Raw genomic sequence first — 23,117 nt, 5'->3', positions numbered from 1 at the left:
CCGGCGCAGGGGGGACGGGAAGGACTCGGGATCGGGATCGGGGCTGGGATTGAGATCGGGATCGGGCACAGCCGCCGCCGCAGCCGCCGCGATGTCGGTGAACGCGGACCTGCGGAGGGAGCGCGCCGCCGCCACCTTCCAGCCCGAGCTGCTCACCCACATCCTAGACGGCGGCCCTGAGCGCACCCGCCGCCGCAAGGAGATCGGTGAGGGAGGGCCCGGGCCGCGGGCACCGGGAGAGACAGCCCCGGTCAGGGCTCGGAGGGGATGCGGAGTGGGGAGACCCAGGGAGAGCGGGATACAGGGCGGGGATAGCGGGGTGAGGAGCCACGGAGTTGTGAGGGGGTCGTGGGGCGGGAGAGGGTGTGGAGGAGCTTTTGTGGAGAGGGGAGACGCCAAGGAGGGGAGAAAGCTGTGAGGAGAGGGTTGGCAGGTGCAGGGACAGCGTAAAGGGGGGGTTAGAGAGGAACAGGAGCTGCGTTACGTCCCTGGTCCCCCTCCTCCTCAGAAAGGACATAGGGTGGCCCTGATAGAGCGGTGTCCTTTTACTGCTCTGTTTCCCCTTCCTCCAGAGGCTCAGAGGCCGCTTCCCATGGGCTCCGTCCCCTCCTTTTTCCTTCCTAGCATGCTCTTGCCCAACAGTACAAATGTCATCTGTTTGTCAGCCGGCGCGATGTGGTTATGAGAGATTAATGAGCTACTTCCAGGCTCTTCCCTGGGCTGGGACTGTCAGAGTTGTTGTGAAACTTCGCTGCCAAAGCGGGGGACACAGAAAGTCTGTGCTCTCTGGGCACCTTGTTTTCCAGTTGGCACAGGGGGGATAATAACCCCTGTTATTCCTGTTATTATTGCCCTTCTGCTGGAGCTGCGTGGGGTTCAGAGTTCACAGGGCTGCCTGAGCCTCTGGGGCTGTTGCTGAGGGCCCCGCTGGTCTTACATCAGTGAATTGCCCTCCTGCCAAGTCCAGAGAGCTTTGAACTGTGAATGGGGTTTATGTGTGGAATGGGACTGCCAGCAGCTCTCAAAGAGCTTTGATTTCATTCTCATTTCGTTAACCTCTCATTTATTCACAATTTTTTGATACCCATGCCTTGAGGTAGAGCAGGTAAAATGCTGGGTCGTTGCTCACTCCCTGCTGAGGTTTGTGGAAACTGAGTTTGTTTTCCTCTCCTGTTCTGTCGCCAGAGGCCTTAGTTCTTAATGACCCCGACTTCCAGCACGAGGATTTGAATTTCCTGTCCCGTAGCCAGCGCTATGAGCAAGCCATCAGGAAAAGCTCCTTGATGGTGATGAAGCTAAGGGAATATGGAATTGCAGATCCCGAGGAGATCTACTGGTTTAAAAGGTACCTAAAAAGATCCAGAGTTTGCTTCTTGTACTTCAGTCATCACCAAGGATGCTAGGGTTGTGCTTTTTTCCTGTGTTTGTCGTCTAAAGGAAGCTCAAGACCTGTATAAAAGCCCACTCGAGTCTGGCTTCAGTGAATTTCAGATGAAACCCTGAATTCCTTAATGTTGTGTTTTCTTAGGGTTTTTTTTTTAAGAGAAATGCAACATTAACAATGATATGCTCTTCTGTCTGTGTGGTGCAGAAACTAAAAAACAGAACTTGAAGTCAGATTTTTTTTTTTCCTGAAAGGAATAAAAAATTATACTGAATTACTTTGAATCTGAATAGATCTGATGAGTTTGCAGCTTCTAATGAAATCTCTAAAAGCTGATTACTTCACTTTGCACTTAGACCCAATAAAGTCACATTGCAGAGATACTTGAAACGATTCCAAGATGGTTTATAAGTTCTTGTGTTCACTGTCTGCTCTGGCTCCCTCCTCTAAGCTCCAGAGGTTCTCTTTGACCCAGAGGCTTTTTGTTGTACCTGACCTTTGGTTTATCTGATAGTACCACCTTTGGATCAAGTTAATGAAAATAAGATTGCCTTTACATGTGAGTTTTCATTCCTTCCAGAAGAAATTAGAACTCAGTTCCTGATCTTGATGTATTTCTTCCCTTAATTCTGTTAAACTCTTTCTGATTTAATCAAACAGAAAGTGATAACAGAGAAGTTACACAGATCTAGAAATCTCTCATAATCCCATGGATATATCCTCTGGCAGATTAAATAATGAGCCACAAGCCCCCTGTGACTGGTTTTGTGGAAAAGCTGTCATGGGCCCCAGGGCATGACCCCTGGCACTAGGAAAATGAAGTTATCTTGTCCACTGTGGTTTTACTTTCAGAGAAAATGGTCTGCACTGACCTGTGTCATGAAAGTTCTCATGGGAGTAATGTAAATAATTTAAAAATCATCATTGGTGGACAGTGATAACAGGGAACAAGCTCAGTGACAGTAGAGATTATTCAGGTGCTGCACAGCCAAAGTTAATAATTTTTTTTCCAACACAGGGTTTATTGAAAGTGATGGGGAAGTTTCTTCATTTATTTATTTGTTTCTACAGAGAAAATTCAGCAAAGTCTATCCAATCTATCAGATGGAATATTTTAACAAATTTTCTGTCTTTTTGTACCATTATTAAGTGACAATATTATATGAAAACAGACTTTTCTGAAGTAGTCAAATGAGAGATTCTAGTTTTGTCTTTCCATAAGCTTACTTTGGATTCAGCAATTCCTAAGTGAATGAAAGTGTAATAAATATTTCATACCAACTAGATACCAACTAGTACCTCCATATCTAACATGGCATAAATGGTCAGGTGTGACTAGTCAGAATTCACAGTCCAAAGCCAACAGAAACAATAAAAAAGGCTTACTTTTTTCCAAGATAAAATCTAATTGCCACCATTCAGGATTTCAAAATATAATTGCAGTTACTGCAGACTGATTGTATTTGCCTTTTTTTTTATTTATTTTATATACCATATTTCTTCTGTAATAATGTGTAACAGAATGAAAAGCAGTGCATAAACTTCCTGCCTACAGGTGAAGTGTTTGCACTAAGAACTGTACACTATTGATATTCTGAAATGACTTCTTTACTATAATCTCTGGTGTTGGCAAGGGAGGATGTGGGCTTGCTGCTGCTTAAAAAATTGATTAAATGAAAGGATTCTTTTTTCATCCTTTGCTTTCATTTGCATTTTAACATCAGTCCCCACTTTCCCACCTGCTGAGTGGTAAAGATTTTTTAGATTTAGTGAAACTGCACCCAACTGACAAAATTATGTATATTTCTCTCCCATATCCAAACATGCTGATTGGTGCTAACTGGAAATTACTTCATTAGTGCAAAAGGTGACCTGGAGAAAGTGGTTTGGGCTTATTCATTTTTCCAAACTGAAAACTGAATGGTTATGGTGTTGCAACATGCCTCAAAAGAAGTTTATGAAATAGACTGACATCCTTGATTCAGATGTCAAGTTGTATTTATTGGGATTGACATTTCTATTTATGGAAACTTAAGAAATTTGGTCAGTTATCCCCAAAAGGCAGGGACAGATTTACATATGCAATTTTAAAGAATTTTTTTCCTGTAGCTTTCCTGAAGTGCCAGAACACCTCTAGGTAGCTTTGCACATGACTCACCAACTTTATAGCTTGATTTATGAGTAGGTGAGGAGAAATGCTGCTTCCTTCACTGCCCTGAAGATATACTTAAACAATTGCTGCTGCTGCTGTGACATGTTCAAGTGAATGCTCCTCCTTCCTCTTTCCAAAGGGCTTTGTTGGACTCCAAATCATAAGAGGATCTATTAAATATACTTAATTGCTTTTCATGTAGTAATTCTTCTGTGTCAACACTGCAGTTGCAGCTGTTGTGACTACAGCTTTGAAGGCCATCAGCCAAAAAATGCCAATATTTCAGATTTCTTTTACAGTCTAACTGCTGCAAAATGTAAGTCAGCATGAAAAATGGGAAATGTTTCTGGTGTAATGCTCCAACGCTCTTGGAAGAGAGAGAGCTGCTCAGTTTTAATTCACCTCCAACTTTAATTAACTTTCATTGAGGAAAATGGGATTAAACAAAGAAGTGAAAAGCAGTTGAGACAAACTGGGTCACGGAAGAAGAGAAGATCTGAGAGCTGCTGGTCACCAGATGATTCCTGTGTTCATAAGCATTGCATGAATGTGCACTTTCCCTGCTGGAATTTGTTCTTACATCTCTAAATTAGGACCTTTGAGCAAACCAAAGCAGAAAAACTCTACTATGGGCACTACTAAATTAATGCAGAGTGAATGAGTCTGGCTTAATCTTACTTTGATAGAGCTGGAGCAGGAGTTTATTGCCAGAGCAGTTGTTAGCCCAGCTCTGAAGCCCAGTTAGCACAGCTCAAACACAGCTCTTGCTCCTTCTCCCCTAGGATGATCCTTCATGCTCATCCTTGAAAGAGTAACTTCAAGAACTGCCCAAAGCAGCAAAGTTTGCACACAGACTGATGTAAAGTAAATGCCCCTGTTCTGTGACCCAGTTCTGCAGCCTGAGGATGGCTTTGCAGCTCTTCCTGTGGCTTTGGAGCCTCTGAACACACAGCTTTGCTTCTGGCATCCTCTGTCTTGAGCCAGTGACACACCTGTCACATGAGTGCCTTTTGCTGTGTGGGTGGCACTGGTTGCTGTGGAATCTGGGAAGGTCTCTATTGCCAAAGCACATTTTACTACACTACCTTCTCCCAGAATTGCATTTGGAGCTGCAGGCTCATTGTGACACTGGTTGTTGTAGCAAGGGTGACCTCAGAGCAGCTGGGCATTGATCAGGTGGTCACTGCCACCATCAGTCTTGGAGCAGAGTCATTGAACTGTTGCACAGTGCAGAGAGCAGAATTGGAGAACAGCCAATCCAGGTGCTGGGAGTGATGAAATTTTAATGGAAAGCAGTAGAGAGTTCAGAGAAAGAAACAGAAGGGAAGAAAAGCTGTTGTTCCTCCCTTCACAGCTGGTACCTCTTCTGTTTGCCCTGTGTTTGAGGAAAACAGGATTCTCTCTCATTGTCATTCAAGGTGTTAAAAGGCACATTAAGGAAATCCTAAGTCTTCAGTGTGGAGTATGCAGAGAAGAACAGTTTCTGCTGTAATTTAATTTTCAGCTTAGTTAATGCAAGAAGCTGTTAAAACCCTGCACAATTTGCTACAGAAACATCATGACCATGACACAGGGCTGTTAAAGCATCCACTTGCAGAATGTCTGTTGTCTTCCTCCTGTCAGAGAAGGTAATAGCAATCATTAGATATCTGGCACTTCTGATTAAACTTCCTCACAGGCAGTGAAAGTTGCTGGTGTGACCTTTCAGAAGATTTCTGAGATGTTTCCTGGAGCATTACTTTCAAAGAAGCAGTGTCTGACCTGATTTTTTCTAACAGCAAAGCATGAGCTGCACATTTTTCTCAAGATCTTTCAATGAGTGCTGAAAATATGCAAAGACCCATTCAAGCTCTTCCCAAGCCTTGAAACTTCATGTTTCAAGGTCAGCACTCATTTTCTCCCTGCAGATTTGTCCTTTTTGGGCCCAGGGAGTAGGTGCACAATAATTGTGCTGCAGGCAGTGAGGGAGAAAAGGGTGCTGCTGTTGCTCTGTAGGTCCTGGGCTAAAAGAATGACCTACTTAGAAAACCACAAGAGTGTTAAAAAGTTCTGTCTTGATGTCCTTGCAGTATTTTTAAGCCCTTGGTCACCCTGAAAACATCAGCTTTGGTAACTGCTGCTGTAGGCAAGAGTATTTTTGGTGAAAGAACTGTGTGCCTCAGCTCCAGGAACTTCAGACACTGTACCTGCACCCACACCAGCTTAAAGCACAGTTTAATCACCAGCATTAGATTACTTGATTACAATAGTTTTGCTCCTGGAAAAATCCATGGCTCATTTAGTCTTGTTCATTTAAAACAGGCAATGTGCAGTCCAGTGGTGCTTTGTCTCTCACTCTAAGGTTGGTTTTCACAGCCTGTACAGGACCTGCTGTTGAATTATCAATTATTTACTCTCTGCGTGGTGCAAAATGTCAGTCACAAATGCTGCTGTATGGACAAGCTGTGTGCAGAACATCCCCTATGGTATTTATGCAGAGGGCTCATTTTTAACTCCTTTATCTTTAAGTTTAGATGGAATAAACATTTGTGTACAGTAGATTGAAGACGAAGAAACTGTTCAAGCTGCTGAAGGGAAGATGTTTTAATTGAGAATGTGCTTTGCCTGGCATTGTGGCTACTAGATGATTACAGTTTTCTTTCATGAAATAACTTCTGCTTTGGTGAAGCTCTCCCAAAATGCCTGATTTTTCTTTCCATTCCCTCCAGCACTAGACTGTAATGGTAATTTTAATTGAAGGTGAGTTCCAGATCTCACAACTGATAGAAGCAGCTGCAGGCAATACAGAGCTGGTCCAAAAAGAGCTCAGTCATCAAAGAAACCTTTTCATTTTTAATACATATTTCTTCTAACTAATAATACCCTACTTGTAGGCTACCAGCAGCAGTGGGATTTATTCCCACAAAGCCTGAGAGATGGAGGGGAAAATATTTTGGTTTTCATGTCCTTAGTTTCAAGTTCCTCATGAACCTTTGTAGAATAATATTTTTTCCAGTTACATAGCAACAGCAGGATTCATGGGGTGAAGAAAATACCATCTGATTCCCCATTAGCATTGCTTCTGATGCCTCCACATTTGGAGGTTGCTTGTGGGACAAAAAAAAAAAAAAGGTTGAATGAGGCAGAGATTATTTATCTTATGCTCCAATTGGGGAAAAGCCTTTCAGGTTCATGCTAACAGTAAGACTGAGATCCAGATCCCTCTATTTCTCTCCTGTAGAACATGCTTGGGCAATTTTCCTGAACCTTTGGGTCTCCACTTCAGCATGTTTCACAAAACCATAGAGACCCAAACGTCTGCTGCTCAGAAGGAGAAGTGGCTGCCCCTGGTCCGTGGAGTCAAGATAATTGGCACCTACGCCCAAACCGAGATGGGACATGGTTAGTTCCCTGCAGGGATCACTGGGTAACCTCTGCTCTAACTCCACTGGGTAATTCTTCATCTTCCCTGGGTCAGTCCAAAAGGGGAAAGGTAAAATTCCTCAGCTAATGGTTGATGTCTGTAGCCAGGCAGCCGCCTCATTTCACATCCTGACAATGCCAGGATTCCTTTTGGTCTTTTCCAGAATGCACCTCTTAGCTGATCTCTGCATGGGTAGTTGTTACCTTTGTTTTGAAATGAGGAGGTTGTTCTAAGCCCCGAGAATCTGAATTTCACTTGAGCCAGTTGACTGTGTCAATGAACAGTGCTGTGGTTTTTGCTTTTGCCTGACTTTGGGATGTTTATGCCAGAGCCCTCAGTGCATGGCTGGCCTGCACAAACAGGTCAGGAGCATTCCTGCAGGGGCAGTGGAGCACGGTGAGATTGTGAGTTCTGGTTGAAAGTCAGGTATGCTTTGCCCCAGGCACTTCTCTTCCAGATGTACAGCTTCCTGGCAAGGTCTTGTGTACAAAGAAAAAAACCATCCTATTCCTGCTGCTGTTGAAAGCAACTTTCACTGCTTCAAATGGGAAAACATTTAATGGATCAAAAAACAGTCTCTTGGCCCAGAACCTGGAATTATGGCTGTTAAGTACCAGCAAGAATAGTTAACAAACAGAGACTCCAGTGCTTGTGCTGGCATCTGAAGTGGGAAAGTCTGAAGTGTCAAGTCTGGACACTGCTGGATGGCAATGGCACAATGGCAGCTGCCTGGTTGCTCAGTTACAGCTGCTGAAACATTTGTGGAAGACTCAGTGGAAGAACCCTGTCCTCTGTCCTGCTCAACAAACCCAGCTGAACCCCAGAAGCTGAGAGAGAACTGAATGGCAACAATCAGGGCCTGCTGGCCTTATTTGCTTTCTCACACCAGCTGCTTGAAATCAGTCACATCCACACTGCAGTGATTGGTTTTACTTCTGATTTCACATTAAATCATTGCACTTTCTTGCCTGGTGATGGTTGATTTCCTTGTAGTTCTCATGTTGTTTCATGGTTAAATTGGTATTTTGACACTAAATGGAATACAGTGAAATAGATATGCCTTCTATGCTGAATAATTAAAAAATGCAAACATCTGGCATTCCTGCTGTGAATGTTGAGTAGCTGATATTCCATCAGTGAAGCTGCTGCAGTAATTGTCACTGAGCTTTGCTTAATTTAATCCTGATGTTTAAAATCTGGTGATGGGGAAGCAGACCTCAGGATTATTGAATTGAACTCTGGCCTGGATGGGTAGTTACTCAGTTTTCTCTTGGTGACTATATGTGTGATAGCCTGTGTTGATTTTAACCTCTTTCATAGTGAAGAAGTCTCTTTGTCTCTCAAAAAAAAAAAACAAAGAAAGAAAAAACACAAATAGCACAGGGCAGAAAATGAAACAAGTGAAAATCCTGTGCTGTTTCTATCTGGTTTATAGCTACTGCTGATAAATAAGGGATTTTCTTTTTTTCTTTTTTTTTTTTTTTTTTTTGTCACTCTTTGGCTGTCAGCTGTAGCTGTTCAGTACTTCTCACCAGTACTGGACTCACTTAAAATCTGGTATTCCCGGTAGGCCATCAGTCACTGTGCAGTCAGAAAGCTTAGAAAACCATGCTGCTGGGTTTATTAGATAGTTGAATTTATTTATAGGAGTCTGAGAATATAAAAAAGCAGTTCTCAGGAAGGCCTAGGGACAGAACCAGTTCATATTAATGTGTATTTAGAGGACCCAAGGATGCATTGTTATCACTTTGCTAAGAATATCAGATGAGTTTGAGCCAAGCTCAGACCAGTGCTCTTATATAATGCATATAATTTAAATATATATATATTCCTGTTAAAGTAAAATTAAATTTATTTCATACATAAAGGAGCCAGATGAAGGTACTTGTCCTCAATCTATCACCACCATTTTAATACTCAAAGCTGCCAATATTTTAAGATTGAATGATTAATTAATTATTTTTATTGAAAAGCTTAATAGACCACTTAATTACCTGACAGTGGTGCTTGACAGAACATGGAGAAAAAGTAATTCTACTGCAGTATGTTTAATTGGAGATAATTTGAGCTGGTGATTTACAAATTGAAAAATGTTGGCTTTCTTCCCAAGTTGTTCATGTGTAACTTTGACTTACACTTACAGAGCACTGTCCTTTTAAGAAAGTTCTTTAAAATAGCTGAAGTTGGAGGGAGTTGATTTGAAATGCCATGTGCACTAATTGTGTCTGATATTTCATTTTTAAAAATCAGAGTAAATAGTACAGTCAGTTAGGATTTGTCTTTTTTTAAAAAGTAACATTTGTTGAAAATCCAACTTGTTTAGCTGAATAAACTGGGACTTCCACAGGGTTCTACTTTCAAAACATGTCAAAACAGGCAAACAAAAAACCACAAAAACAAAAACCAAACAAAAACAAACAAACAAAAAAAGGTGGACTTTCTGTATTTGGTTGAAAGCACACTGCATTCAGCCACATCACATCTCCAACAAACTGACATTCTCAGCTGACTGCCTCAGCCCGTTGAAGTTAGGGATGCTCTGATGTTCAAACCAGAAGGTCTGGTCCATCTTTTGGTTTGGATTCATCCTTTTTTTTAATCAATCATAGTGCATCATAAATAGGGGAGTGTTGCAGATGCACTTTCTGCAAGATTACAGGGAAATGCCTTGCAGCATGTTTATTTCAAAGTGAGTGCAATTTCTTATTACTCAGCCTGAGAAAAGGACAGTGCTCTGGCTCTCTGAAATACACTTGCTGAATTCTGATTGACACATGAATCATTTTTTTTTTCTTTTTGTCTCTTCCTGAATCTCCACCATGAATCCTCATGCTTGCTTCCCTCCCATAACATTCCCTTCACGCTCCCATCCCGTGACAATTCTTCACAGCTTTGTTCACCGCGGACGGCCTGAGCCCCTGGACCTTCACCTGGGCATGTTCCTCCCCACTCTCCTCACCCAGGCCACCCCAGAGCAGCAGGATCGCTTCTTCATGCCTGCCTGGAACCTGGAGATCATTGGCACTTATGCCCAGACTGAGATGGGCCATGGTACAGTACCCTCAGTAAATGCTCTTTCTGACAATGCCTTTGTGTGCAGAGGATTCCTGTGCCTGCTAGAGCAGTGTGTGTGTGTGTGTCCCACAGTTTTACACAGCCTGCTGTGGTTCTAGGGAAAGGTGGAGAGCCTCTGCAAGGGTTAATAGAGCATTATGCCATGTGCTGCTTCCTTCTTCCTCTGAAGGGAGGGTTGGATGTGTGTAGCTCTGTAAGGAATGGCTCCTTGTGCCATTCAAACCAGTGTCATTGCTGCCCATCACTGGTGCTGGCAGTTTGGTGGCATCTGTTCATTTTACCCTTGCTGTTCTTTCCATTGGAGTTCTGCTTTGCTCTAATAAAGTTCAGTGTAAAGACAAAAGGACAGAGCTTTGAGGTGGTGAAAGAGATGCCAAAAAATTAAGAGTTGCTTGTTCACCTCAGGATTAACCTTGGTTCCAATGCTCATGTTCTGTGGGGAGCTTTTTCCCCTTAGTTCACTCCCATGTGTTCTTTTTAACTGACTGTGAAATGTGTTGGGCTTTTTGAGTTCTCTGTCTCACGTTGACTTTGTTTTTCATTGCTGTTCCTTCGCTTTCAAGCTTTGAAATGGATTTTGATAACTCCAGCAGTATTGTGATTGCAACACTTCTAATTCAAGTTTCAAAGGGAGGATATTCTGCCTTGGGAAACTTTAATTTTGGTCACCTCAGAGTTGCAGATGAGAATTATTTTCTAAAAATGAGCAGGATTCACCTTTGTGTTGAAGGGAAATGTAGAGACTGTGTGAAGCATAAAGTAACTGCAAGTCTGAGGAGAATCTCTTGGAACTAGTGAGGTTTGAAGATCCTTTGCCAGCAGAGTGAGTCTGTGTTGAGCTGCCTGTGGAAATGTGCCATTACCTCCATGCTTTGGGAACGTGGCTGCTGCAAGGTGATCTCCTTTTTCCTGCTGGAGCTCTTGTCCTGCCCTGCCAGTCCAGACTCTCAGGAGTGTTCACTGCTTGTCTGGTTTGAGCAAGTAGGCCTGGGGATTTTGGGAGCTTTTAAAGCATTCAGGGGCAGTGCCACTGCTCTGAGAGAGGTGTGTGGGAAGTGAAGCATTGAGGGCAGAAGACAAAGACTGTTCCTGGAATTATCTCCATCTTTATGTAGTCTCTTCATCTACCTGCATCAGCACCTGGCATACACATGCCATTACTTGTGCTTTTGGAGCTGTGGATGGTCTCTTCTGGGAGATCAGCTCCATCAAGTGAGGAGAATGTAGGCTTGATGAGGGAATGGGGAGGGGATGGGCACTGTTTTTTTCGTCTTGTGGCTGAGAACTGGATGGTTTTATTTTGCATTTTAGTGAAATTCAGGTGATTGTGTTCCTGTGGAACATTTTGAATGAGAAAGGGCTTCTGGTGTGTGATAGCAAAAAGGTGTCAGATTGGAGGTGCTTGGAAAACCAGTCTTAGACCACTGGGGAAAAAAATCAATGTTTTCTGAGAATTGGCGGTCCCAGAATATGGTCTGACCCTCACTTGTTCTTCCTTAATTTGTTGCTATTTAGCTTTTTATACATATAGCCTAAAAACAAAATTAAAATTCAAACATTACTACTGGAGTTCCACTTTCCATTGCCCAGTTCTGTCCTTTTCTCTGTTTTGTGACTGACTTCCTGCCAAAACAATGTGTTTGCTTCTTTCCAGGGACTCATCTCAGGGGCCTGGAAACAACAGCCACTTATGACCCCTCCACACAGGAGTTCATCCTCAACAGCCCCACTGTCACCTCCATTAAGTGGTGGCCAGGTGGACGTAAGTGTGTCTAAATCTGGAAGGTGTATGGAGAAAGTCAGGGAGGTGATGCTGTGTGTGTTATATCTGCAGAGTGATAGCTGAAAGTTGATCCAAAGAGTTGGCTGAAATCCAGTCACTCGTGCATAACAAGCAGACTTATCAGAGCCTGCTAAACATTGTGTGCTCTGGACTGTTGTTCAGAACCATTCACACTGTGGATTTGGTGTAATTTTTGATTCTTGTATCAATTTATTTATAGTTCTTCAGCTTCACTGATGGATGTGCTAAGGACTCAGTGTTTTATAGTCAAGAAAATTGTGTTGTTCAACTTCCATTGACTTGAGCAACATTTTGTCATGGATCTGTACAATTGGGGTGGCATCCAGTGGAGTCAATCTGGTTTCCTAGAGCATGATGTAATGAGGTTATCTCAGAAGAGAGACTCAGTGTGTGAGTGTGTCTGCCTGTGTTTCTGTGCTGAGTCCTGCTCCCGTTGCAGTTGGGAAGACGTCGAACCACGCCATCGTCCTGGCTCAGCTCTACACCCAGGGCCAGTGCAAAGGCCTGCACGCCTTCATTGTCCCCATCAGGCAGCTGGGCACACATGAACCTCTGCCAGGTACAGATTCACACTCAGGGAGTGCATTACAGATAACATCTCTTTCTCTCTCACTGTATACAGTGTTTGTTAAACTTCCTGCTGTGTTTGTTAAAGTCCGTGGCTTATTTCGTTAGCTGAATTCAGCTGGTAGGTCACAGGGCTTAAATGAGTCTTTCTTACAACTGAACTACCACTAAACCATCTTTCCTACCAGACCTTCAATGTGAAGTTTAGTTTGGGATTTGATTCTGCCCCAGTGAAGTTTAATTTGGGATTTGATTCTGCCCCAGTGAAGTTTAGTTTGGGATTTGATTCTGTCCCAGTGTGTCCCAGCTATGCATTCCACAGTCCTGCTTTCTGATAGGGGAAGAAGAGCTTTCATCACTCTTTAGCTGGATGAACTTTATAGACAGCTCATGCAGTGAGTGGATAGTAGGGCTGCATGGAAGTTATGGAGATTCCCATGTTTTGATATCCAGTTGTTGTGGTTCAACTCATCAGGCAGCTAAACACATACATCCCTCCACACAGAGGGATGGGGGAAAGAGTTGTGAAAAACGTAGAAGTTGTAGGCTGAGATAAAGACAATTTAATAGGACAGAAAAGGAAGGGAAATCAACAATAATAACAGTAACAACAACAACAATAATATTAATAGTAGAACATGCAGAGCAGGTGATCACTGTGTGATTGCTCAGCAGCAGCTGACTGATGCCAAGCCAGTCCCTGAGCAGAGAGCTGTCATTCCCCCCAGCTGGCTTCACCCATTTTTATTGTTGAGCATGATGCCACATGGTGGGGGATATCCCTTTGTCCAGCTGGCATCAGCTGTCCTGGCTGTGTCACCTGCCAGCTTCTTGTGTCCCCCCCAGCCTCACACTGTTGGGGCAGTGTGGAAATTGAGAGGTCCTTGCTCTGATGCGAATGCTACTCAGCCACAACTGAACCAACAGTGTGTTATCAACATTGTTCTTGTGCTAAATCCAGAACACAGCACTGTACCAGCAACTGGGAAGATAATGTCACTCTATCTCAGCCAAAACCAGGATACCACTTTTCCATCAAAGAGATTAAGGTTCCTGTTAACTCTTACTCATAAGACTGCTAGGACTTGCTAGAAAACTAACCAATCTCCTTATTGGAGAAGGGTTGAACCTCTTGTGTGCTGTTTGGTGTTTATTTCTTAATGCAAGTGGCTTTGTCTGTGACAGGCATCACAGTGGGTGACATTGGCCCCAAGTTTGGCTATGATGAAATGGATAATGGCTACCTGAAAATGGACAACTTCCGAATTCCTCGGGAGAACATGCTGATGAAATATGCCCAGGTAAAGCAGCGAGCTTCAGCATCTGCTGTTAGAAGTGGGCCTGCTGAATGCTCCTGTGAGCTTGGGTACTGCACTAAAAGGATTGTGGGTGGCTGCTTGATGAGTTTTGAGTGTGAACATGTAAAAGGAAGGAAACTTCACAAATCACCAGGCTGTATTTTTTTTAATCTTTTATTTTTTGGCAGGTTGAACCAGATGGCACCTATGTGAAACCAGTGAGTGACAAGCTGACCTATGGGACCATGGTGTTCATCCGTTCCCTCATCGTGGGTGACTCTGCTCGCTCGCTGTCCCGGGCCTGCACCATCGCCATCCGCTACAGCGCCGTCAGACACCAGTCTGAGCTGAAGCCAGGGTGAGGGCAGGAGACCCAGAGCAGCCCAAACTGCTGAGGGAAAATTCTGAACTACTGGGAGGAATGGGGGCTGTGGCTGATACTTGCTTTGGCACTCAGTATGGTTTCAAAACAGTGTTTGTCCTGGGGAGTGCATAATCTTTCATTCTTGGAATGTCCTCCCCTGCCCAGAGGCTTTTGCTGGATGGTGTTAGAGAGTCTGGCTTGATATGGATGGTGAACTTAGTTAGAGTAGGGCTAAATGGGATTTCTGCAGCAGGCTGCTACCACTGACATGCTGACTCATCTGTGTTTTGCTCCAGGGAACCAGAACCCCAGATCCTGGATTATCAGACCCAGCAATACAAACTCTTTCCTCTCCTGGCAACAGCATACGCCTTCCATTTTGTGGGAGCCTACATAAAGGACACCTATCATCGTATCAATGGGGACATCAGCAAGGGGGACCTCAGTGAGCTGCCAGAGGTACTGTGTCCTCTGGAAACCAGTGTGTGTTGGTTGAATTTGTGTGAGGTTTCTTCACAGCTTGGAAAAAGAGTCATCGAACCTTTTTGGCTTTCACTCATGAGATGTCTTCTACTTCTGTAGTTTCAGAAGCCCCCCAGTCCAGAATATGCTGGTGACATTTATTTGCTCTATTAATTTAGCACTTTATAAAAAACAGGGAGTGATGCACAGTGAGAAAGCTACTGGGAATATATTTTTATTCAAAAGGTGCATTTCCAGGAATGATGGAGTACTGTTTGGGAGTTAAGCCTTGGTCTTGTGCTTGTGCTGTAACTTCTTCATTGTTCTTCCAGGTGCCTAGGATAGAACAAGTGTGTTGATCAAAGTGTCAGTACTATACTGAGGGGTTAGGATTGTAAAATGTTAATTTTCTATAGGGGTTTGTGACAATGGGCAGTTGAAAACAGTCTTGTACATAAAATGTGTAGGGGCAGAAGGCTTAAAGACTTAAAATAAGTCTTTCCATGTACAAGGGTTTTCATATAAATATTTGGCTCAGGAAAGACTTCCTTCAAGGAAAACAAAAACCTGTGGAACAGCACAGGAATGGTGTTGACTCCACTTTTCTTTTTCTGGGAGTCCTTAACATGTATGTGTGCAAGCTAAGAGTGGAAAATGAAGCTGGCTTTGCTGTTTCCCCTCAGCTGCACGCCCTGACAGCGGGGCTGAAGGCGTTCACCTCCTGGACTGCCAATGCTGGCATCGAGGAGTGTCGGATGGCGTGCGGCGGGCACGGCTACTCCCGCTGCAGTGGCATTCCTGACATCTATGTCACCTTCACCCCGTCCTGCACCTACGAGGGGGAGAACACTGTCATGATGCTGCAGACTGCCAGGTAGGGGAGCTCTGCACAGGCATGTTCCAGCCTCTCTTCATGGTCCTTGTGGCTGGAGTTGGTACCAAAAGGGTTAATTGGATTTTTGCTATGTCTGTGTAACTTTGGTCAGAGAAACAGAATCCCAGCAAGGACACTTGGGAGATAAGGGGGAGACACCTGGCTTAGGAATGCAGCTATAGCCAAAACAAGAACTCAGTCTGGGAACGTGGGGAAGGTTTTATGGTAATGAGTTAATTACAATATGCATGTAGTGACTGTATGTAAGCAACACACTTGTAAAAAATCACATGCACACAAGTAGGAGTTATCCCCATGCAACCAGACACCTGTAATAAATCTTAACACTAAATTGGTGTTGAGGAGTCTTTTATTTACAGTGAATTTGGTGACAAAGTAATGAGCAGAAGTGTCTGTATTAGCACAAAAGTGGTGTCATGTTTCTGTCCCCTGCCCCATTTTTGACAGATAAACTTTCTGGCCTGAGCCTCAGTGAGATGACTTTTGTCCATTCAAACAGCTCATGAGTAAGAGCTGCTGCCATCTGCTGTCTCTCTTTTCAGGTTCCTTATGAAAAGCTACACCCAGGTGACCTCTGGCCAGCAGGTCAGTGGCATGGTGTCCTACCTGAACGACCTCTCCAGGCAGCGCATCCAGCCCCAGCACGTGGCTGCCAGGACTGTCACCGTGAGGATCAACGACCCCTCCAGTTTGGTGGAGGCCTACAAGTCACGTGCTGCCCGGTGAGCTCACACTGACTGGGCTGAGCCAAGAAAAACTGGGTGAGGTGGTGGTGATGCACTGCCCTGTTTGTGCTGGGTTCTCGAGGTGTGGCTGGCAAAGCTTTGATCTGTGTGTTGCTTTCAGGAAGTGACGCACTTTACTGGGTTGGGGTCAGGGTTAAGGGCTTTGAGGTTGCTCACAGCCTGCCCATAGCCTGGTTACTCTGCTCCTCAGTCCTTTGTGATGTGTCTTTTTCTTATTTATGTGTAAAGTATATTCAAACTTACAAATACCAAACTACTCAGAGATCTCTCTGGAGAGAAACAGTCCTGATATTAAAGTTCATTGTGAGGGAAGTGGGAGAGTAGAACAGACACCTGTTTGTGAGTAGGTATTGAAGCACTACATGTGTGCTGTCAGAAGTCCTCTTACCCCTCTGTAGCTGTATTGTAGCTGCAGCAGTGATTACTGGTGTTATAGAAGCACAACTTGTCACTCCAGTCACTGTCTTCATTCACAGCACATGAGAAAAATTCTGAGCTCATGTGCCATGACTGACATGTGTGAATTCAGTGTATGTCATCCTGTTAATGTGGTGTTATTATTGAAACTGTTTTTCTTCCTCATGTAAAACAGGCTTGTAGAATCTGCAGCAAAGAATCTGCAAGCTGAGCTGGCCCACAGAAAGAGCAAGGAGGATGCCTGGAACAGAACTTCTGTTGATCTTGTGCGGGCATCAGAGGTCAGTGATGTGCCTGCTCAAGAAACATGCTGTGAGAGCTGCTGATGTTTCTGTGTCCCTGACTGAGCCTGTTTGGTTCCTGCAGGCCCACTGTCACTATGTGGTGGTGAAGCTGTTCACAGCCAAGCTGGCTGAGGTGGGTGACGCCGCCGTGCGCGCGGTGCTGACCGAGCTGTGCCTCCTCTACGCCCTGTTCGGCATCAGCAGGAACGCAGGAGACTTCCTGCAGGTTGGTGCCTTCCTCCAGCACTCCAGATCTCTGAAGCCAGGTTCACTGCTTGCAAATGTGCTTTAAATGCCAAGCTGTGTGGATGTTAGAGGTGTAAGTTCTTGGCTGTTGGTTGTCAGAGGGTCATTAGCAGTGCCAGCTTGCTGGAAGGCTCTTGTAGGTTTCCCTAGTGATAAATGGAAACCAGGCATGTGCCAAGGTTTAGCTAAAATGGTTTCCAGTTGTTGGCCAGCTGCTGTGTGTTAAAAACCAAGGAATTAATAAAGGAGCTGCAGTTAGATGGTCTCACAGCTAATAACCCTGAAAGGGGATCTTGTGCTCCAAATTCTAACCCATCCTTCAGTTAATGGCTTTACACTGTCAGGCATTGCTTTTTTTCTGTTCTTCTGTCAGTTTGAGAATGCATTTGTGCAGCAGTGTTTTGTTTGCTCTTCTGGCAGACATGATACGTTTTGTCTTCCCATTTTCCTCTTTGCTGCTTACTAAAAATTTCCCTGAAGTCAGGCACAATTTATGAATATGCATATTCTCCAAGGAAACTTGCTGCTACAGTTAACTTACAGGTACTCACAGAGTGAATCTCCCATCCAGGATTAATAGCTGGGCAGTATGGAGGGCATCTCCTTCTGCTTGTGCACTGTGGCAAATTGCCAATTTAATCACTTAGAAAACCGAACTGCTGCATTTTTGTGTGTGGGAAAGCTGACCTGTGTGAGACCTTGGGGAAGGGAAGGATCTGTGACTTGTGTAATCCTTGTTTCCCCTCTCAAGGCTGGTATCTTGAGCAGTGCCCAGATAAGCCAGGTGAACCAGCAGGTGAAGGAGCTCCTGGCTGCCATTCGTCCCAATGCAGTGGCACTGGTGGACTCCTTTGACTTCCATGATGTCCACCTGGGCTCTGTGCTCGGCCGCTACGACGGCAACGTCTACGAGAACATGTTTGAGTGGGCAAAGAAATCCCCACTGAACAAAACACAGGTAAAGAAACCTCTCTTCTTCTTCTCACATGGCCAAAGAAATAACTCAGTTTAGGGTTGTTAATTCTGCTCAGTGATCTCATGGAAGTGGGGAGAAAAGTCACAAGTAGTAATGAAGCAAAACTAACAATCTACTTTCGGTTTGCTCTCTGTAGTTTTCTCTCCCAGGTGTACCTTGCATTCATCCCTGTGGGATCTCCTGAGCTTCTCAGTTGAGGGAGGAAATGGTGCACTCCACAGAGAAACAACTGAAGTATTTCAGTGAATTCAAAAGCAATTCTCACTTGCTGTTAATTCTGTTTAGTGACAGTAGCTGTGGAAGCCTTGCCCATTTTCTGGCAAATCTTCTGTCGCAGACATTTTTTCATAGAAATCCTTTCTTTGAGATTTGTGCATCTTCTGGGAAACTGAGGCCCCAGAAAGAAAATGTAAACAATGATTATCAGCTGCTGTAGAATGCAATAAGATGCACCTGTGATTGGTTCATGTTCCATGTGTACAATTAAGAGCCAATCACAGGGCAAGCTCTCTAGAACACAGTGACAGAAAACTCTCTTGTTTTTAGATTCTTTTCTATTCTATTCTTAGCTTAGCAGCCTCTACAACTTCTCTCCTTATTCTTATTAGTATAGTAATAGTGTATTATATATCATATATCAATAAATCCAGCCTTCTGATCATCAAACAAAATTCTCATACTTCTCTCACCCCTGAGACCTCATCAAGTCACTGTAATAATCTTCCACTCTTCAGGCCCTAGCAGTGAGTGGAGGAGAAAATGAACTGTTACCCTGTAGTATTTAGGTGTCAGATGTTGTATATCTGGCCTAGGATTGGAGCTGCAGCTGAGCTAAAATAAACTGAAGTGTCCCTGCTCCATCAGCCAGAATAGTAAATCCTGTTTCCTGGTGCCTTTATTTGATGAGGGCAGACTGTGTCTCCTGCAATGGGCTGCCAGAGACTGCAGCTGGAGTTAAATCCCACAGTTTGCTCAGTGTTCTGTACTTCTGAAGCCAGTGGGGCTTAGGAGCTTCATTACAGCCCCTTAGGAAACCTGGACCAGTTTTCTTGTAATTAAAATGCCAAACAATAGTATGGATATAAATTTTGCATTTCTTTCTTAAAGGAAAGGTAGTGGGCAGGCTGTTTTTTATATCCTCATGCTTTCTATCACGTAGAGCCTGAAATATAGAAGTTATCTGGCTGTTCTTAAATCTCTGAAGTGCCTCTGATTCAAATATTCTTAGTATACAAACACACTGCAAGATGTGAGGAGGTAAAACTGTTTCAAAGATCAAACCTGACCTTGTAACCTCTGTCTTGTTGTCCTGCAGGTTCATGAATCTTTCCACAAGCACCTGAAGCCAATGCAAGCCAAGCTGTGAAGCCTGCAGGTTTTTTAAAATGCACTCTGGCCCTGCCCTGAAAAGTGGGTGTTTGCATCCTTCCTTCAGGCACCTAAATCAAACCTTTGAATCCTGTAGCTGTAGGACAGTGAATAATTGTAGCCTTTCTTTCCTCTTTTAGGTGAGGAGGTGTTTGGGGAGAGTGCATAGGGATTGATGCCTGTTTTTAAAGTGCAATTATAATGGTAAAATTAACCTTTTAAAAATCTGGGAAAGCTTTATGGATTTATACAAGGATTGTTTTTGTGAAGCTGCTAACTAGAGAGAAGTTCCTGTCAACTGGAGAAGGTGGCAGGGCTTCACTATGACATAGTTGACAGCCCTCAGGCAGTAGCTTCTGGTGAGCAGTTATGTCCTCCCCTCAAAAAAAAGCATCAGTGTCTTGATTTTTCAATTTTTCTTTTTTTTTTTTTTTTGTTAAATTAGCCCCACCTCTCTCCTCATTTGGCCTATGTTTATGCTGTGTGAAGCCTCCTGCAGAGCTCTGTGCATGTGAGTCTGTGTGTTTTCCTGATGGATCTGGGAAGTAAATACCCATCCTTCTCTGGAGCTCTGCTTCAGGCCTCTTTCCTGAAGAAATCCTCGTGTTGCCTTTGTTTTCCTTCTTTCACTGCCCTGCACAAACTCCTTTTTCCTTTGTGCCAGCTCTTGGTTAATAGGAGGTCAAAGGAGAACATAGTGATGCTGCTCTGAGGATAAAACCAACTCACAGTAATCAGCTGGGTGCTGATAACAGATGTTCTGCCCCTCTTTTCACTCTTAGCATTTTCAAGCACTATCTTGAAGCACTTTACAAATGTCACTTATGTTGATTTGGTGGGGAAAAAACCACATGTAGTGGTAAAAACTGCAAATTTGACCTGGAATGATGAAGCCAGTATTGGAGGGCAGAAATCAGTTTTGACCAATGTCCTCAGGTCTTCTGATTTTTCTGGGATGTTGTCCTGGCTTTTTAAAGGCATTTGTCAAGAAAATGACAATCCCAAGTGAAGTGTGCAGATTTTTATTATTTTTCCTGCCTATGCATTTCCAAGGAGCTTTCTCTGATTTGCTTAATTTTGTTTTGATACCGACTTGGGCCTTGCACGCTGCTGTCTGATGGAACAGGAAGAAATCAGCTTGGAGGAGAACATCCTGCTGCCCAGGGAAATCAGTGCAGCAACTACAACCAAGCAAAATCATTGCTGCTTTTCCACACCAGTAACATGTCCAGTAACCATAAAACCTTTTCACACTAGAGAAGGGCAGCTCTGAGCTTAAAATTGTTAAAAGCTTCAGCATGAACCCAAATCCTGCAGTTCTGAGGCAACACCTGAGAAGCTGCTTCTCTGCAGGTTTGGGCTCTGTTAGTCTAATTTTGAATCAGTTTTCTGGCACTAACAATGATCAGACTCAAGGTTTGGCTCCACGTGCAGTAGCTAAACAGAAAGAAATGTTTAATTTTAAATAAACTAATCAAACTTGCCTTTTGGCTGCCGAGTGTTTCAGGTCCTGTGGAAGTTCAGGATGCCAGAGGAGGCTGAGGGCTCTGCCTTCCCTGTGTCCAGTGGAACAGGCTGCTGGCCTGGGGAGGGGGGGATGGAGGTTAAAAGGTTAAAAATATGCTAATGAGAACAGCACTAGCTGTGTACAGATCTAATAAATTACAAAAATGTGTTTTCAGACAAAATGTCTTTCTTTTCACACACTGCCATGAGTGGATCTCATGTAAATTAATGGGAATGAAGTATTCAGAAGACCTGAAATTAGCTGGATTTTGGTGTTTTATATAGTGTGGCCTCCCTGGCTTTGCTCTGCAGTTCTGTGGGGATGTCATGGGGATTCCTGTCCCATCCCAGGGGATCCCATCCTGCTGCCCCAGCCCCAGGGAAGCACAGCTGGCACAGGGCAGGGCTGGCTGTGGCGTTTGCTCGGTGTCACTGCAGCTCCAACAGCAGCAAGGGCTGATCAGTGCCCACAGCAAGGTGTGACCACGGGGCTGGGCAGCAGCAGCCTCAATTCACAGCTGTTTTCCATTCATTTTTGGAGAAATGGAAACAGAGAGAAGGAGAGTTGTTTTCAGTTTCGTATTTTGATGTATTGGGAAACACTTTCCTTCCTTGCTGTTGGTGAGGATTTTGTACACTTCTCACCTTGCTGTGGTTGGTGGCAATGCCTGAATGCCACACCTGGTGTGGTTTGCTGTGTCTCAGGGTCAGCAAACAGTGTTTAAACTCTGCCCTGCAGCCTCATCCACCTTTCCATCAACACAATGGTGCCATTGCCACGAGTGCTGAGCCTCTTGAGGCGCAGGAACAATTTCAGTGCCAAGCTGTTAAAAATGGAACCAGACTCCCGGTGCTGAAGTGATTTCAGCATTTGTTATAATAAAAAGAAAGGCCTAAAGCAAGGGATACTAAAGTGATTTCAGCATTTTTTATAATAAAAAGAAAGGCCCAAAGCAAGGGGGCCCGGGCCGAGCAGGATCTTCCCTCAAGGATGGAACAGCGCCGGCGCTGGGGCTGCTCAGCAGCAATGATCAATGCTCCAGGGAACAGCACAGCTTCCCTGGGTCAGATCCCCCTTTTTATCCTGTGTTTGTCCCTCTGGATTGGTTTCTGTTTGGGTCCTTCATTTGCATGAAGGTTTAAGGCGCTCTATTGGCCATTACAGTTCTGTCCAGGCTGGCTTGGGGGGCGCTGCACTTTAGTGAGGTGTAATTTCTTATAACTCCCCTTTTAAACCCTTTTACAATGTAACAACCAAATTAACAGTACGTGTTAAAAACGAGAGCAGGCTCCCGGTACAAAAGTGATTTCAGCATTTGTTATAATAAAAAGAAAGGCCCAAAGCAAGGGGGCGCAGGCCGAGCAGGATCTTCCCTCAAGGATGGAACAGCGCCGGTGCTGGGGCTGCTCAGCAGCAATGATCAATGCTCCAGGGAACAGCACAGCTTCCCTGGGTCAGATCCCCCTTTTTATCCTGTGTTTGTCCCTCTGAATTGGATTCTGTTTGTATCCTCCCTTTGCATGAAGGTTTTTAAGGCGTTTGATTGGCTCATTACAGTTCTGTCCAGGCTGGCTTTGGGGGGTGCTGCACTTTACTGAGGTGTAATTTCTTATAACTGCCCTTTTAACCCCTTTTACAATGTAACAACCAAATTAACAGTACATGTTAAACATGAGAGCAGGCTCCCAGTGCTAAAGGATTTCAGCATTTGTTATAATAAAAGAAAGGCCCAAAGCAAGGGGCCCAGGCTGAGCAGGAGCGTTCCCTCAAGGATGGAGCAGCGCCGGCTCTGGGGCTGCTCAGCAGCGATGGCCCCGATGTTCCAGGGGAACAGCACAGCTTCCCTGGGTCAAATCCCCCTTTTTATCCTGGTTTTGTCCCTTTGGATTTGTTTCTTTTGGGGTCCTTCATTTGCATGAAGGTTTAAGGCGCTCTATTGGCCATTACAGTTCTGTCCAGGCTGGGGGGTGCTGCACTTTACTGAGGTGTAATTTCTTATAACTACTCTTTTAACCTCTTTTACAATATAACAACTGTTAGGAAAATTAATCCACAAACACCAGAGGTTTACAGCCAAAAAGGAGACAGAGGAGTCCTTTTTTGGCTTCATTAGAATAAAGGGAGAGGCCATGGGGCATTCCCCGGAGGTCTCTCAAGTTTTTGGAGGAC

General features: G+C 44.2%; 1 protein-coding gene across 1 annotated transcript; it reads left to right on the top strand.

The window, feature by feature from the left end:
- Nucleotides 1-5: 5 nt before the first annotated feature.
- On the top strand, nucleotides 6-21,116 carry ACOX1 (acyl-CoA oxidase 1). Its single transcript, XM_054278905.1, has 14 exons — nucleotides 6-206; nucleotides 1,186-1,345; nucleotides 9,830-9,990; nucleotides 11,669-11,776; nucleotides 12,258-12,377; nucleotides 13,571-13,686; nucleotides 13,872-14,041; nucleotides 14,344-14,506; nucleotides 15,193-15,383; nucleotides 15,947-16,126; nucleotides 16,743-16,848; nucleotides 16,934-17,077; nucleotides 17,849-18,055; nucleotides 19,389-21,116. Exons 1-14 carry the CDS (start codon nucleotides 92-94, stop codon nucleotides 19,437-19,439), a joined length of 1,992 nt encoding a protein of 663 aa, XP_054134880.1. The 5' UTR covers nucleotides 6-91; the 3' UTR covers nucleotides 19,440-21,116.
- The last annotated feature ends 2,001 nt before the right edge of the window (nucleotides 21,117-23,117 follow it).

This window comes from Melozone crissalis, unplaced genomic scaffold, assembly GCF_028551555.1.
Source record: "Melozone crissalis strain CALT ecotype California unplaced genomic scaffold, PUWL_Pcris_2 ptg000026l_1, whole genome shotgun sequence".
NCBI lineage: Eukaryota > Metazoa > Chordata > Aves > Passeriformes > Passerellidae > Melozone > Melozone crissalis.
The sequence above is the reverse complement of the archived record's forward strand: the minus strand, read 5'-3'. Positions and strand labels throughout refer to the sequence as shown.

Bases quoted from the DNA above. Each gene is read 5' to 3' on its own strand.
- ACOX1 (XM_054278905.1), top strand. From the start codon at position 92: ATGTCGGTGAACGCGGACCTGCGGAGGGAGCGCGCCGCCGCCACCTTC. The intron at 13,687-13,871 runs GTAAAGCAGCGA...ATTTTTTGGCAG, and splicing joins TGCTGATGAAATATGCCCAG to GTTGAACCAGATGGCACCTA. The intron at 16,849-16,933 runs GTCAGTGATGTG...TGGTTCCTGCAG, and splicing joins ATCTTGTGCGGGCATCAGAG to GCCCACTGTCACTATGTGGT.